The following is a 16,367-nucleotide window of genomic DNA, read 5'->3' as shown; positions in this document are numbered from 1 at the left end:
TCTTTATGTATTAAGTTGAAAATCATAAATAATAAAAAAAAAAAGATCCAGACAACTGCAACAATTGCTGGTCATGGTGATCATGGGTATGTATTCTTCTGAACTAAAGATCTGGGTGTCATTGTAGATCAAAAGCTGAAATCTTCTGCTCAGTGTGCGGCGGCGGCCAAAAAAGCAAGCAGGATGCTAGGAATTATTAGGAAAGGGATGGCGAATAAGACTGAAAATACTATAATGTCTTTGCATCGCTCCATGGTGTGTCCGCACCTTGAGTATTGAGTTCCGTTCTGGTCGCCGTATCTCAAAAAAGATATTGCAGAATTAGAAAAAGTTCAAAGAAGAGCGACTAAAATGATAAAAGGGGATGGAACTCCTCTCGTATGAGGAAAGGCTAAAGAGGTTAGGGCTCTTCAGCTTGAAAAAGAGTTGGATGAGGGGTAGATATGATTGAGGTCTACAAAATCCTAAGTGGTGTAGAATGGGTAGAAGCAAATCGATTTTTTACTTGTTCCAAAAGTACAAAGACTAGGGGACACTCGAGGAAGTTACATGGAAATACCTTTAAAACAATTAGGAGGAAATATTTTTTCACTCAATGAATAGTTAAGCTCTGGAACTCTTTGCCGGAGGAGGTGGTAACAGCAGTTAGCTTATCTGAGTTTAAAAACGGTTTGGACAAATTCCTGCAGGAAAAGTCCATAGTCTGCTATTGAGACAGACATGGGAAGCAACTGCTTGCTCTGGGATTTGTAGTATGGAGTAGATTTCTGCCAGGTACTTGTGACCTGGCTTGGCCACTGTTTGGAAAAGAGGATACTGGGCTAGATGGACCTTTGGTCTGACCCAGTATGGCTACTCTTATGTTCTTATGAAATATGCAATACATATGTATTTTCTGGTCCTGCCCCAGTCCCACTTAAACGACACCCCCTTGCCAAATGTATGCATTGAAGATTTACATGTGCAAATTTCAGCTTTCTAAAATTGGGCATTAATGTTTATTCATAACTAGTAAAAAAGGCCCGTTTCTGACACAAATGAAACGGGCGCTAGCAAGGTTTTCCTCGGAGTGTGTGTGTTTGGGAGAGTGTATGTGAGAGTGAGTGTTTGAGAGTCAGAGTGAAAGTGTGAGTCCAATCCATGCTCCTCTGTCACCTGGCCCCTCCATTCATCCCTATCCAGCAATTCCGCTGTCTCCCTGAGGCCTGCCCTGCAATTCATATGCATCCATGGCCATCTGTCCCCTCCATTCATCCCTATCCAGCAATTCCCCTCTCCCTGAGTCCTGCCCTTCCAATCCATGCCCATCCATGCTCATCTGTCACCTGGCCCCTCCATTCATCCCTATCCAGCAATTCCGCTGTCTCCCTGAGGCCTGCCCTGCAATCCATATGCATCCATGGCCATCTGTCCCTTCCATTCATCCCTATCCAGCAATTCCCCTCTCCATGAGTCCTGCCCTTCCAATCCATGCTCCTTTGTCACCTGGCCCCTCCATTTTTCCCTATCCAGCATTTCCCCTCTCTGCCTGAGGCCTGCCCTGCAATCCATATCCATCCATGGCCATCTGTCCCCTCCATTCATCCCTATCCAGCAATTCCCCTCTCCCTGAGTCCTGCCCTTCCAATCCATGCTCCTCTTTCACCTGGCCCCTCCATTCATCCCTATCCAGCAATTCCCCTCTCTGCCTGAGGCCTGCCCTGCAATCCATATGCATCCATGCCTATCTGTGCCCTCCATTCATCCCTATCCAGCAATTCCCCTCTCCCTGAGTCCTGCCCTTCCAATCCATGCCCATCCATGCTCATCTATCACCTGGCCCCTCCATTTTTCCCTATCCAGCATTTCCCCTCTCTGCCTGAGGCCTGCCCTGCAATCCATATCCATCCATGGCCATCTGTCCCCTCCATTCATCCCTATTCAGCAATTCCCGTCTCCCTGAGTCCTGCCCTTCCAATCCATGCCCATCCATGCTCATCTGTCACCTGGCCCCTCCATTTTTCCCTATCCAGCAATTGCCCTGTCTCCCTGAGGCCTGCCCTGCAATCCATATCCATCCATGCCCATCTGTCCCCTCTATTCATCCCTATCCAGCAATTTCCCTCTCTCCCTGAGTCCTGCCCTCCCAATCCATGCCCATCCATGCTCCTCTGTCCCCTGCCCCCTCCATTCATCCCTTTCCAGCAATTGCCCTCTCTCCCTGAGCCCTGCCCTCCCAATCCATGCCCATCCATGCTCCTCTGTCCCCTGCCGCCTCCATTCATCCTTTTCCAGCAAGTCCCCTGTCTCCCTTCCATGACCCCCTCTTGCATCCATGCTCCTCTCTCTCCCATGTCCCAGCCTGGGCCGCCCTCTTCTTCCCCCCCCCCCCTTCGCATCCATGGTGTCGTTTCTCCCCTGCCCTCCCGCTCCCATTGTTTTTCTTTTGTGACCACCCTCTTCGCTCCCCCCAACATGGTTTTTATTTTTTTTTCTTGTTTTTAAATGTACCTCCGTGGTTCCGGCAGCGAAGCGTCAGGGAAGGAGGCGGTGCTCCCGACGTCTAGGTTTCCCTTCGCTGTGTTTCGCCTTCTTTTGACGTCATCCTTGACGTCAGAAGAAGGCGGAACACAGCGAAGGGAAGGCTAGACGTTGAGAGCGCCGCCTCCTTCCCTGACGCTTCGCTGCCGAGCGTTGCGATTGGATGAGTGTCATTGCTCCGCCCTCGACGTCATCACGTTTGACGCGTGGGCGGGGCAGACACAATGCGATCTCACCCCCTTCACTTTTGGCTAACAGAGGCTTCATTCGAACGTTGGAGGTGCGTTTTATATAGAGAGATATGCATGTAAATACCGAAATCACAAGAAGTGCTTCCAAAGAAGGACCATAGGCACTGCTCCCTCTAAGCTGAGCAGGAGTCCTCCACCTACAGTCCTGCCAGTGGGTGGTGCTGTTTCACTATCACATTTTCAATAGCATGGGATAAGCAAGTTCTACAGGACTCCAGGGAACCTGCCTTTCCCTAGCCATTGGAAACACAGTATTGAAACAGCACCCCCTTACTGGCAGCAATGCAGTTAGGGAATTCCTGCTCAGCTTAGAGGGAACAGTGACCATAGGGTACATGCAAAAAAATTGCATCTTCAAAGCTGGTGTAAATTTCTGTATCAGCATTTGTGTATTATTGGGGCTGGATCTGGGACCCTACGTTATAAAATCACATAGACGCTTACATTGCATTTATAAAATAGGTTTACAATAGCTGCCTTTTTTGGCTTAGAAATATAGAAACATAGAATCATGACGGCAGATAAAGGCCAGATGGCCCATCCAGTCTGCCCATCCTCTGCAACCCCCAACTCCTCCTCTTCCTAAGGGACCCCACGTGTTTATCTCACGCTTTCTTAAACTCTGACACAGTTCTCGACTCCACGACCTCCACTGGGAGGCCTTTCCACGCTTCCACTACCCTTTCCGTGAAATAATACTTTCTTAGATTCTTCCTAAGCCTATTCCTTCTTAACGTCATCATATTCCCCCTCGTTTCAGAGTTTAGTTAAAAAAAGCTCACTTCCTGTACATTAATGCCCTTGAGATATTTAAATGTCTCTATCATATCTCCTCTCTTCCAGTGTATACATGTTGAGGTTCTTAAGCCTGGCCCTATATTTTCTGTGTTCAAGACCGCTTACCAATTTTGTAGCCGTCCTCTGCACCGACTCCATTCTGTTTATATCTTTTCGTAGGTGTGGTCTCCAGAACTGCACACAGTACTCTAAATGGGGCCTCACCAGAGACCTCTACAAGGGCACTATCACCTCTTTTTTTTTTCCTGCTGGTCATCCCTCTTTTTATGCACCCAAGCATCCTTCTGGCTTTGACCGTCACTTTTTCTACCTGTTTGGAATCTTTAAGGTCATCAGACACAATTATCCCCAAGTCCCTCCCTTCCTTCGTACACAGAAGCACTTCACCCCCTATGTTGTACTGCTCCCTCGGATTCTCATGACTCAAGTGTATCACCCTGCATTTTTTTTTAGCATTAAATCTTAGTTGCCAAATATTGGACCATTCCTCCAGCTTCGCTAGGTCCTTCCTCATGTCATTCACACCCTCCAGGGTGTCCATCCTGTTGCAGAGTTTGGTATCATCCGCAAAGAGACAAACCTTACCAGACAGCCCTTCCGCAATATCATTCACAAAGAGCCGGTCCAAGGACCAATCCCTGCGACTTCTCACTTAGGCATCTCACATAGAAGTACCGCCATAATCTTGTTTACACAAAAACCTAGAAGCCTTGCTCTTTATGTACTAAAACCAATTTCCTCTGAAACTAATGGGTATTGTGTTACTGAATGTCTGAAGAATGTTTACAGTCTCACTCTCCTGCCCACTCCTCTTTCAGTCCATTGGGGATGCCCAGATGTCTGCAGGAAATGTTACTGTTTGCATGCTACATTAATACAGTAAAGAAAAACAGAACACTGCTAGATTAAACATTCTCGCCAGCAGCCAGAGAGTTGGAACTGTCCAGCTGTGCAAACACAGATGGGTACTTGTATTAGATGCGTACAGTTCTTAAGCTTGTTGGTTGATTAGCACACCCCTGACAGCTTTAAACTCTTTTTAGTGAGTTGTATCCTAGAATCAGTGATGATACGGTATTTTGGGTAAAAAGAACGGTAATAGGACCAATATAATCTTTAGAAATATTTAAGCTTGCAAAGAACATCGGGGAGATATCAAAAATAATTTATAAAGGTTAGCGAACTGGCTATGAATGAAATCAATTATATTGTTACCTTTGCGAGTCAATTTAGTGACAATAGTATAAAAATGGCAAATAGAAGAGGCCAGTGTTCAATCAAAACGGACTAATTTATATATTTGCAAAATTTATAGCTTGCATATTTGGGAAAAGCATCATAGTGGGGTAGTACAACTGAACAAATGCATGTTGGCATTAAACAAACAGACAGAAACCAGTAAAACCTTAGATAACAAAAGCGTAGGAATGGCACAGGACAACAAAAATCAGCAAAATACACAGCAACAGAGTACGAATGAGAGGGTAGGGTTAAACAGCCAAGAAGTTAAACAATCCAACACTGACACATCAAGATTTTAGCTTGAAGGAAGAGCAGCCTATCAAGTGAAATAAACCATAAACCATATTTATCGTGTGCTGTCTTGTGCAGTTAGCACAAGTGCAAGTGGTGATCAGTGTTTATTTTAAAGCACTGACCACTGTTGGTTCAATTAGACGCAGGTATTCAATGCCAGGCTATATCCCGGCGTCAACAGTGAATATCCAGGCCTATCTGGGCATGTCCTGGCTGCCAGCTCTTATTCTGGTCCTGATATTCAGCCGGGGCCTGCACAGCTTGGTAAAAGCGGCCCTTAGTGGCCTAACCTTTGCAATCAATCCTTTTAGCTTCTTTTTAACCATTTTCCTCATTTTATTATAGTCGCCCTTTCGAAAATTGAATGCAGCTACAGTAGATCTGCTTTGTGGCTTCATTCCAGATAGTAGCTCAGACTCGATCATGTTATGATCACTGTTTCCCAGGGGACCCAACACCATTACCTCTCGTACTATGCCCTGCATGCCACCAAGGACTAGATCTAAAATGGCTCCCCTTCTTGTCGGCTCCTGGACCAGTTGCTCCAAGAAGCAGCTGTTTATTACATCTAGGAAGTTTATCTCCCTGGCACTCCCTGATTTAATATTTATCCAGTTAAGTCCTCTCTGCTTATTGTGCTTTAAACTTCGCTGAGATGTTCTTAGGAAGGATAATATATTAAATATTGAAATAAACCATAAGTACATTCATTTTATGGCCCCTCAGTACTCTGTTCATCAAGTAAGTTACTCTTGTCTGTAGTCTTCTCCTCCACTACCAGACTCCATTCCTTCCATCTATGTCGTATGACTGGAATAGATTTCCTGAGTCAGTGTGTCATGCTCTGTCCCTAGACCTATTCAATTCCACCTTCAAAACCCACATTTTTGAGGCTGTTTTTAGCTCTTAACCCTACTACTACTTATCATTTCTATAGCGCTACAAGGCATACGCAGCGCTGTACACCATACACAAAGACAGTCCCTGCTCAAAGAGCTTACAATCTAGCTAAGACAGTACACAGACAGAACAATTAAGGGTAAGGGAATAAAGCGGTGAGGATAAAGGACAGGGCAAGTGAGTTAGGAGTCAAAAGCAGCGGTAAAGAGGTGGGTTTTGAGTTTGGACTTGAAAACGGCCAAAGACGGGGCTAGACGTACAGGCTCGGGAAGTCTATTCCAGGCGTGAGGTGCAGCGAGAATAAAAGGAACGGAGTCTTGAATTAGCAGTAGAGGAGAAAGGGACAGATAAGAGACATTTATCTACAGAACGGAGCACTCAAGGGGGGACATAGGGAGAGACAAGAGTGGAGAGGTACTGGGGAGCGGCAGAGTGAATGCACTTATAACCCCTTATTCACTTGTTCACTACGCAAGTGTGTTTTAATTATTCTCATAACGAATACCTCCCAAATCCCTTATTTCTCCTGTTGGTCTGTCTTGAATGGATTGTAACCTCTGTTGAGCAGGAACTGTCTCAGACATGTTTGTATAAAGCATTGTAGTACCATAGAAATAATAATAATAATTATTAGTAGTAACAGTAGTAGTGTTTTTTTCCATAAGCTCACCCCCAGAAATGCCTTCACTAAGGGGTCCTTTTACAAAGGTGTGCTAGCGGTTTTAGGGTGCTCTAATCATTAGCATATGCTAAATAGAAATATATGGACAACTCTGTTTAGCATATGCTTATTTTTAGCATGCGCTAAAAACGCTAGCGAGTTTTTGTAAAAGGACCCCTAAATGCAGGTGAAAGTAAGCATGTTGTGGAATAATGTATACACTTTTTTTTTTAACTTTTAATTTTTATTGAGAGCTCCATAAAAAGCAACTGCTCTCTATATAATTCCCCTCCCTCCTTATTTATCCATATCTTGCTCCCTGACCAACCCTCCCTACTCCCTTCCCCCCTCCCCTCAGCTACACGCCCTCCATTCCCCAAACCCTCACATACACTCTATTATCTACAACGTTCATGTAACCACCCCTAGACGCTCCAGGTGTACCCATTCTGTCACTTCTTGATTAAAGTGCCCCACTCTGCGATCTGTCATTTTGTCCATCTCAGCCAACAACTTGATTTTCGCTATCCATTGCTGCTTGGTAGGACCCGTCTTGGACTTCCAATGGAGTGCTATGGTCGTCTTTGCCGCTGCCAAACAAAGGCGCTTTATACGTCTCTGCCACTTTAGCCCTCTTCTATTCCCCCATCCCAAGAGGCACCATTTAGGTTCACATGGAAATTCTCTGCCCAAAACCAGCGTGAGACTACGTGCAACTTCCCCCCCAGTGGCGTAGCCACAGGTGGGCCTGGGTGGACTCAGGCCCACCCAAAATTGTGACACTCTTGCTGTGGCTGGTGGGGATCCCCAAATCTTGCCAGCTGAAGATTTTCTGTCCTTGGGTAGTCCCCACTTCCAAATGTCAGCCAGCAGCACTTGCCTTGAACTGAAGCTGAGACTGACCCTTCTGCACATGCTCAGTTTTCGCACATGCAAAAGCACTGAACATGCATGGCCTGCCGGCAGTAGACATCAATTTGAAGCAAATGCTGCTGGCTGCTGTTTTGAAGAGTGCTGGCTGCATGAGGAGGAGGAGGAGGAAATCTTCAGCTGGCAGGGTTTGGGGATCCCCGCCAGTTCAAGTATTTAATATTTGGGGTTTGTGGGCAGGGAGGGGGGGGGATGAATTCCATGCCCACCCACCTTAGGCTCAGGCCCACCCAAAATTGGCCATCTGGCTACGCCCCTGTTCTCCCCAAAAGTCTTGCAAAGCTGTGCATGACCACCAAATATGCCAATATGTTCCCACCGCCCTCCCACATCGCCACTTTTATGTGTACTCTTGCCCCCAGATTCTATAAATGGCTTCCAAATTTGTGCACGATTCTGAGAATCCACATGCAAAGAAATTACTTAATGAGCCATGGACAACCAATAATGGACTGCTAACAATCAATTATTGATGTCAATTGGCCCTAATTTAGATCTGCATGTGAGGATCTGGCTGTGAGCAATTCTATAATGATCCACGCCCAAATCCTCTCACTTGCAACCCAGAGGGGGGCGTGGCCATGAGAGGGGCATGGGTGGGTCAATGGCATTCTAATGATTTACACACGGCGTTATAGAATGTGGAGGATCTGCGCCCAGGATGCAAAAATCCCCACTAGGAGCACCCATTAGAGCTGATTTTTTTTTTCTAGCACCTATTTTCAGTGTCATAATCCAGCCTGTGGTGGGCAATTTTCCATGGTTAACCTGCTTTTGAACATTTTATTTATTTATAGCATTTATATCCCACATTTTCCCACCCATGGGCAGGCTCAATGTGGCTTACATCAGTCTGCAAAAAACATACACCAATGTAGGAATGGATCCTCAGGAGCTTAGTCAAGATCGGGAGGCGGGGCTGGTGGTTGGGAGGCAGGGATAGTGCTGGACAGACTTGTACGGTCTGTGCCAGAGCCGGTGGTGGGCAGCGGGACAGGTGGTTAGGAGGCGGGGATAGTGCTGGACAGACTTGTACGGTCTGTGCCAGAGCCGGTGGTTGGGAGGTGGGGATAGTGCTGGGCAGACCTATACGGTCTGTGCCAGAGCCGGTGGTTGGGAGGAGGGGCAGGTGGTTGGGAGGCGGGGATAGTGCTGGGCAGACCTATACGGTCTGTGCCAGAGCCGGTGGTTGAGAGGAGGGGCAGGTGGTTGGGAGGCGGGGATAGTGCTGGGCAGACCTATACGGTCTGTGCCAGAGCCGGTGGTTGAGAGGAGGGGCAGGTGGTTAGGAGGCGGGGATAGTGCTGGGCAGACCTATACGGTCTGTGCCAGAGCCGGTGGTTGGGAGGAGGGGCAGGTGGTTGGGAGGCGGGGATAGTGCTGGGCAGACCTATACGGTCTGTGCCAGAGCCGGTGGTTGAGAGGAGGGGCAGGTGGTTGGGAGGCGGGGATAGTGCTGGGCAGACTTATACGGTCTGTGCCCTGAAGAGCACAGGTACAAATCAAAGTAGGGTATACACAAAAAGCAGCAAATATGAGTTATCTTGTTGGGCAGACTGGATGGACCGTGCAGGTCTTTTTATGCCGTCATCTGCTATGTTTACTATGTAGCTAACAATCAAAATCAATGAAGTAAAGAGAAGTCAGAGTGGAGTGGAGGAGTGGCCTAATGGTTATTGTAGCAGGTTGCGGACCTGGGGAACTGGGTTTGATTCTTGCCCATTTTCAAGTCCTTACTCAAAGCCCATCTCTTCTCCCTTGCTTTTGGCGCCTAACCACCTTCCCCATTCATGATACCTACACTGACTACATAGTTTGTTACCTTTAGATTGTAAGCTTTCTTGAGCAGGGACTGTCCTTCCCCATGTTTAAACTTGTACAGCGCTGCGTAACCCTAGTAGCGCTTTAGAAATGCTAAGTAGTAGTAGTAGTAGTACTGCTGCTTGATGGTCAGCAGTAGGTTGAGATCCTGGGGAACCAGGTTCAATTCCCTCTGCAGCATCATGTGACCCTGGGCAAGTCACTTAACCCTTCATTGCCCCAGGTACAACAGTAGTAGAATGTACTACTTAGACTATGAGCCCACTAGGGTCAGACCCAGCACCTGTAAAATGAAACTGTAAACCACTTAGGTCTAAGTGGTATATAAATACTTGAATGGATGTTGTTAAAACAACATAGCAGATGATGACAGTAAAAGTCCCATTGCCCCCATCTACTCTATCCCATCATTCTCGTCATGCTCTAAAAATAATACAAAAATAAAAATATCCCAGCTCTGCTGCCTGACATAGAAGTTTCACCTTTTGTAGGATACCCCTCATTTTCCAAAGCCAGTTTTTATTCATTTATTTGTACACTAGTAAAAAAGGCCCGTTTCTTAAACAAATGAAACGGGCGCTAGCAAGGCTATAGAGAGAGTGAGAGTGTGTATATGTATGTGTGTCTGTGTGTGTGTGTGTTTCTGTGTGAAAGAGAGTGTGCACAGGTAGGGTGAAAATGAAGAGACAGCAGTGAAATTTTACATAGGACAGCTGAACCATTTGAGGTGTGTTTGTGTGTCTGTGTGAGAGAGTGTGTATATGTGTGTCCCTCTATGTCCCGTCTGTATGTGTGTGTGTGTGTGTGAGAGAGAGAGAGAGAGAGAGAGAGAGAGAGAGGTGCTAGCAGTCCCTGTGATAGTGGTAGGTCAGTTGCTCATTATAGCCAGTTAAGAGTGAGAGTGTGTGTGTATGTGCTGGTTTCTTTCCTTCCCTCCTATGCCCTCCATGTCTGTTGTTTGTGTAGAGAGAAGAGATCTATATGGTCCTTTTAGCGTTGCTGTTGACGTCGCATAGCAACTGTGTGATGCTGGTTTTCATTGTTCCGCGATGTGTCTTATGTCACGTTCCGTCGCTTAGTAACGGGTTCGCGATGCGATTGGTTGAGTGTCATTGGTCCGCCCTCGATGTCATGACGTTTGATGCAGGGGGCGGGGCCAACACTCATGGGCGAATTCTGGGTTTCACCACCATGCATTTAGAACGTTGGGACTTGTGGAGGCTTCAGAATGTTGGAGGTGCGTTTTATATAGAGAGATGTATGCTTCTGAGCTAAGGGTGATGTTCATTTCTTTCTTTCCAGATCCAAAATTTTTGAAGATATCCAGCGCTTACTGAAGCCAGATGATATTCTTAACAGAGTTGTATTTGACTTGGATGATCCAAGGTACTTACGTTTTTATCTTGAACAGCTGCAAACTGAGTTTCAATTACTCTAAACCCTTTGTGTTTAAGTTCAGAAGGATTACATGCAATATAATATGAATATATAATATATATAATATGAAAGATAAAGGATATTGGGTCTTATGCATTTGGTTGTAACCTTTGCTTTCTTTATTATTGTGATGATTACTGTTGATACTTTGCATTAGAGTATGATTTGATTTGATTTGATTTGCTTACTTTATTTATTTTTTGTCTATTAGATTGTAAGCTCTTTGAGCAGGGACTGTCTTTCTTCTATGTTTGTGCAGCGTTGCGTATGCCTTGTAGCGCTATAGAAGTGATAAGTAGTAGTAGTAGTCTCTTGTAACCAGAGCTAATATTGTGATGTCATAATGCCTCAGTCCACCAATAAGAGCCAACCTCATCAGTGATGTCACAATGGCTTGATTGTCCTATACTTGGCTCACTTTTATTACATAGCTCTTTGAGCAGGGACTGTCTTTCTTCTATGTTTGTGCAGCGCTGCGTATGCCTTGTAGCGCTATAGAAATGCTAAATAGTAGTAGTAGTAGTAGTAGTAGTATGTGGTGGATAATAAGGCCTTGCTTTAAAGGCAGGGGAAAATAGAACCCTTGATTCTATTAAGCATAACTTTTACGCCTGTTAGTAGTCCCCCATTTCAAATATAAAAGTTTAGTATCTGACAATGTTGATTATCTGTTTATACTTACAAACTACTACGACTTCAGTTTAATCAAGGAATTTATTCCTTCTATTTGACTGTGACAGTGGGACTCCGCAGACAGGCCTGGGCACTTAGTAAAACACAGCCACATAGGGGTTAAAAGTGAAAGTATAATATTTATTTACATGCAGATAGGGTTACCATTTGGCTCCGGAAAAAGGAGGACAGATTGAGCCAGTCTGGGTTTTACTTCCATTGCTTTCAATGGAAGCAAAACCCTGACTGGATCAATGTGTCCTCATTTTTCTGGAATGATCTAATATGAAACTTCTTGGTGTCCAGTATAGATTCAATGTGCATTCAGAAAAACTTATTCACATCTGTCTCAATCTAATACTTTAGCTTTACTTTCACTTTAAATATACTTTATATACAATTCCCAGTGACCTCAGTGATGTTCACCGCCAACAATATGAATTTTTTGGCGATGTATATAACATCAAATCGGATACTGCCACTGTTATTCGAAACAAAACTTATTTCACTAACCAGAGTGGCTGAGAAACATTCAAATAAAACCGCACAGCATAGTAAGCAGATTCACATCGCAATATGTGGTTGTTCCGTTGATAAAGCCAAAGATGGCGAAACGGGACCCCGTCGGGCGCACAAGAGTGAAACCAGATTGCAACTGCATTGGCAGCACTAAAGGTAAGTGTTCGTTTGATGTGACATTTTGTTTATTAAAGTTTAAATTAGAGTTTTTTTTCAGCCAATGAAGATTCCACCCCGGTTTAACAGACACGATTATGTTCTGAAACGGGAATACAGAGGCTTTTTCCTCCATTGATATAACACAATAGTAGCTGTTGAATGTTTCTCAGCCACTCTGGTTAGTGATGTATATAACATCAACTTCTTCATAGGTTCACTTTAAGATAGCAATCTCTTTTTTTTTCTCAAATAAAGCTTGTATAATTTTTGTATAATTTTTTTAACTTATCTTTTTGAAAACTTGTCCAGTCGGACCCAGGGGTTCTATTGTCCGACATGCACGTTTCGCTCGAAAGCGAGCTGTCTCAAGGACATTCCCCCTGTAATCTTTTTAGCGCCAGCTCTGCATAATTACTTATTGGCTTTTTCTGGAGCCATATGGTAACCCTACATGCAGAGAAATATGTGACCTTTTCTCTACACAGGTCAGGGATACTAGATATACAAAGTCACTTCTTATACTCATAAACTCTCTCTCCCTTGGCCTGCTCCTGTGGGCCCATGATACACATTTGGTCACCCCTCCACCAGGCAAACCAACCATCTTGTCTCTTCCTGGAATCTCTGCCATTCCAGTTTCAACATTTCACACTGGGCACCGCTTGGCCCTGAGTTCCCAGCTCCCACTGTCAACCAGGTTGTAAGATAAACTTATCCTACCTCAAATCTGCTTCTGCTTCTGTCAATTACAGGGTAGCAGTGTCTTCTAAAGCCACCCTTCTTTCCCAGGCTCTTCCTGGTACTACAACTCTGCTTGTCACACCCTCGGAGTCCACTGCACTCGGGGACTCCCCGATCTATTCAGTCTCAAGGCATTTAAACTCCTCCCTGCCTGAACCCTGCCTCCTTGACTCAACAGGGTTGTTCCACCTACCCTAAGGTGGCACAGCTAGCATCCCCTGCTGTAAGGTGGCTTAATTGCAATATCTGTGAGGGAGTGCTCTTCACAATGTGTAACCAGGTACCTCTAAGTGCAGCCAAGGATAGAACAATCTCCTCCAGCCACAGGCTCCTGGTACAGTCAAGAAATAAATGTCCTCCAGCAACTTCAATCTTAAAGACTTTATTCCATGCAGGTTTCTAGTAGACCTGATACACAGTTCCAACAGCAGCATTCACCTTCAATCTTAAGCACATATAAGCCACCTGAAAGTGTGTGGCAAATAGTCCCCTTTAAGCAGTAGGCTATCAGCACATACCAGAATTCAATATAGGCTCACAGTCAGCTCCAGTCTGGGCTCTTTATCCAGTGCACAATAAACAGTAGTTCAATTCCAAATAGAAGCAGTTCATTCAGTTCATCCTCACAGTTAAATCACAAAGCAGCAGTTTCTACCTTCTACTCTCGTTACTTCCAGGAGGGGTTCCATACTTTAGGGATTTCTCATACCTCAAGGGATTCCCCTTTACATCGGCTTCACTGGTAGATTCAATACTTTAGGGACCTCTATTACCCAAGGGTTCTCTGCAAATACATTTGGGACTTTCTTACACCCAAAGGATTTCACCCTGCATCTGCTTCACTGTACCCTCTTCTCTCCTTCTGCTTCTTTCTTTCTGCCTCTCTCCTCCTTCCCACCCGCCTAATCAATCCCTGGCTTCTGCTACCACAACCAATCATTCTCCTTCCATTAGCTTCCCCCACACCCATACTAGCTGAGTTAAGCATTAGACTAATGATGAGCTCCTGCACACAGGGCTTCCTATCTCTCTTTCTCCCTAGTGGCAGCCAATCTACACATCCTGCCAGCTTACACCCATGTCTTCCCCTATTGCAGCTAGGAGTCCAGTCCGGGTTCCTCATCTCACCCCCTGGCTCCTTGCCTGCAATGCATTCTGGGACTTGTATTTCAGACTGAAACTGCCTTAATCCAACTATCCTGGATGTGACTTTATCACATATGGGGTCCTTTTACTAAGGTTCGCTGAAAAATGGCTCGCGGTAGTGTCGGCGTGGGTTTTGGGTGCACGCCAATCCATTTTTCAGTGCGCATGTAAAAAAGCCCTTTTTAAAATTTTTTTGCTGAAAATAGACGTGCAACAAAATCAAAATTGCCGCTCGTCCATTTTGGGTCTGAGACCTTACCGCCAGCCATTGACCTAGTGATAAAGTCTCACGCATGCCAAATGCCAGAAAATAAAAAATATTTTTTGGGCGTGCTTAGTGGATGCGCGCTAAAAATGAAATTACCATAAGGGTCACACGGTAGCCATGCAGTAGCTCCATTTTGGTGCACGTTGGGTGTGCGTAGACGCTTGTGCGGCTTAGTAAAAAGGGCCCCTCTACCACCCACTCCCTCACAGTGATACTGCCCTGTTTATAGACGTGCCCAGTTGCCTCATGCTCCATCCTCACTAGGGTCTGCTTGCAAGTAGCTTTGACATTCTGTATTTATTACCAGTAAAGCACATCTATGTCTCTACTTTGTTTTAGCCCCTTTCAAAATTCTGATGAGCTGGATTCTTTAAAATTCTACTCCAAATTTGAATCAGGAAACCTCCGGAAAGCTGTGCAAATACGTGAGTAAGTAGACATCTTAAATGTTTATTGTTACTTTTCCTAGGGAAGGTTCAGACCTTGAAATTATTAATATTTTATCAGGGATGGGGGAGAGAGGCAAATCTCAACAGCAATACATGGAGTGGAGAGAAAAACATCCAAAAAGTAGCACGAAGCAGGAGATAAATGTTTTTCTTGCTGAAACGTCCAAATAGCTATTTTTGAAACACATTTTAAAGATGTTTTCCCGTGTAGTTCCTCTGCAATATGTTCAAATCACAAGGGGGCATGTCGGAGGCATGGTGAGAGTATGATTTGGGCATTCCCAAAACTTGGATGTTTTTCTGCCATAATAAGCACATAAGCACCGCCATACTGGGAAAAGACCAAGGGTCCATCAAGTCCGGCATCCTGTCTCCAACAGCGGCCAATCCAGGCTTCAAGAACCCGGCAACCCCCCCGCCCCCCAAAAAAGATTTTTTAATTATGTTCAATGGACTTTTCCCTCAGGAATCTGTCCAAACCCCCACTTAAACTTCGTAAGGCCAGCTGCTGTCACTACATTCTCCGGCAACGAGTTCCAGAGTCCAACTACACACTGAGTAAAGAAAACTTTTCTCCTATTTGTTTTAAATCTACCACATTCTAGCTTCATCTTGTGTCCCCTGGTTCTATTGTTGTTTGAAAGTGTAAACAAACGCTTCACATCTGTCCGCTTTACTCCGCTCATTATCTTGTAGACTTCTATCATGTCACCCCTCAGCCGCCTCTTCTCCAAGCTGAAGAGCCCTAACCTTCTCAGCCTTTCCTCATAGGGGAGTCGTTCCATCCCTTTTATCATTTTCGTCGCCCTTCTCTGCACCTTCTCCAATTCCTTTATATCTTTTTTTGAGATGCGGTGACCAGAATTGGACACAATATTCGAGGTGCGGTCGCACCATGGAGCGATACAACGGCATTATAACATCTTTGTGTTTGTTTTCCATCCCTTTCCTAATAATACTTAACATTCTGTGTGCTTTCTTAGCCGCCGCAGCACACTGGAACAAAGTAAAAACTTTCAGGGGCAAAAGTTAGATGTTTTGGTCTGGACCTGTTTCAGTCACGAATAAGCCACAAAAAGGTGCCCTAAATGACCAGATGACCCCTAGAGGGATTAAGGCATGACCTCTCCCTTATTCCCACAGTGTTCACTGAGCCCCTCCCACCCCTCAAAGATGGGAAAGAAAGAGTACATACCAGCCTCTATGACAGCATCTGATGTTATGGCCAGTCCTATTAGAGCAGCAAGTAGGTCCCTGGAGAAGTCTAGTGGCCCACAACCCACTTTAACTGATACACTTGTGGTGTAAACTGTGAGCCATCCAAAAAGCAACAAAAAACTACTGTACCCAACCGAACCCCACAACAGGTGTCACCTATATGTGGGGGGCTCACAATACAATATAAGGGGGTAAGGGTGAAATGTGTACCTGGGACCTCTATGTGAAGTCCACTACAGTGCCCTCTAGGGTACCCCACTGCTGTGCTGAGATGTCTCTGGTGCCAGTCTACTGCCCCCCCCCCCCCATATGTTTTTGTGCGTTTTTCCCTTGGACTTTTT

General features: G+C 45.3%; 1 protein-coding gene across 1 annotated transcript in view; it reads left to right on the top strand.

Annotated features, from left to right (window-relative positions):
• AGBL1 (ATP/GTP binding protein like 1) overlaps nt 1-16,367 on the top strand; it is a 1,046,841-nt gene that overhangs the window by 389,597 nt on the left and 640,877 nt on the right. Inside the window, exons 19-20 of the mRNA XM_030192481.1 lie at nt 10,720-10,803; nt 14,699-14,788. Coding sequence (XP_030048341.1) covers nt 10,720-10,803; nt 14,699-14,788 — 174 coding nt within the window. The remainder of the gene's footprint in view (nt 1-10,719; nt 10,804-14,698; nt 14,789-16,367) is intronic.

This window comes from Microcaecilia unicolor, chromosome 1 (genome assembly GCF_901765095.1).
Source record: "Microcaecilia unicolor chromosome 1, aMicUni1.1, whole genome shotgun sequence".
In the NCBI taxonomy this organism is placed as follows: Eukaryota; Metazoa; Chordata; class Amphibia; order Gymnophiona; family Siphonopidae; genus Microcaecilia; species Microcaecilia unicolor.
Note: the sequence above shows the minus strand (reverse complement) of the source record. Positions and strands in the feature narration are given on the sequence as shown.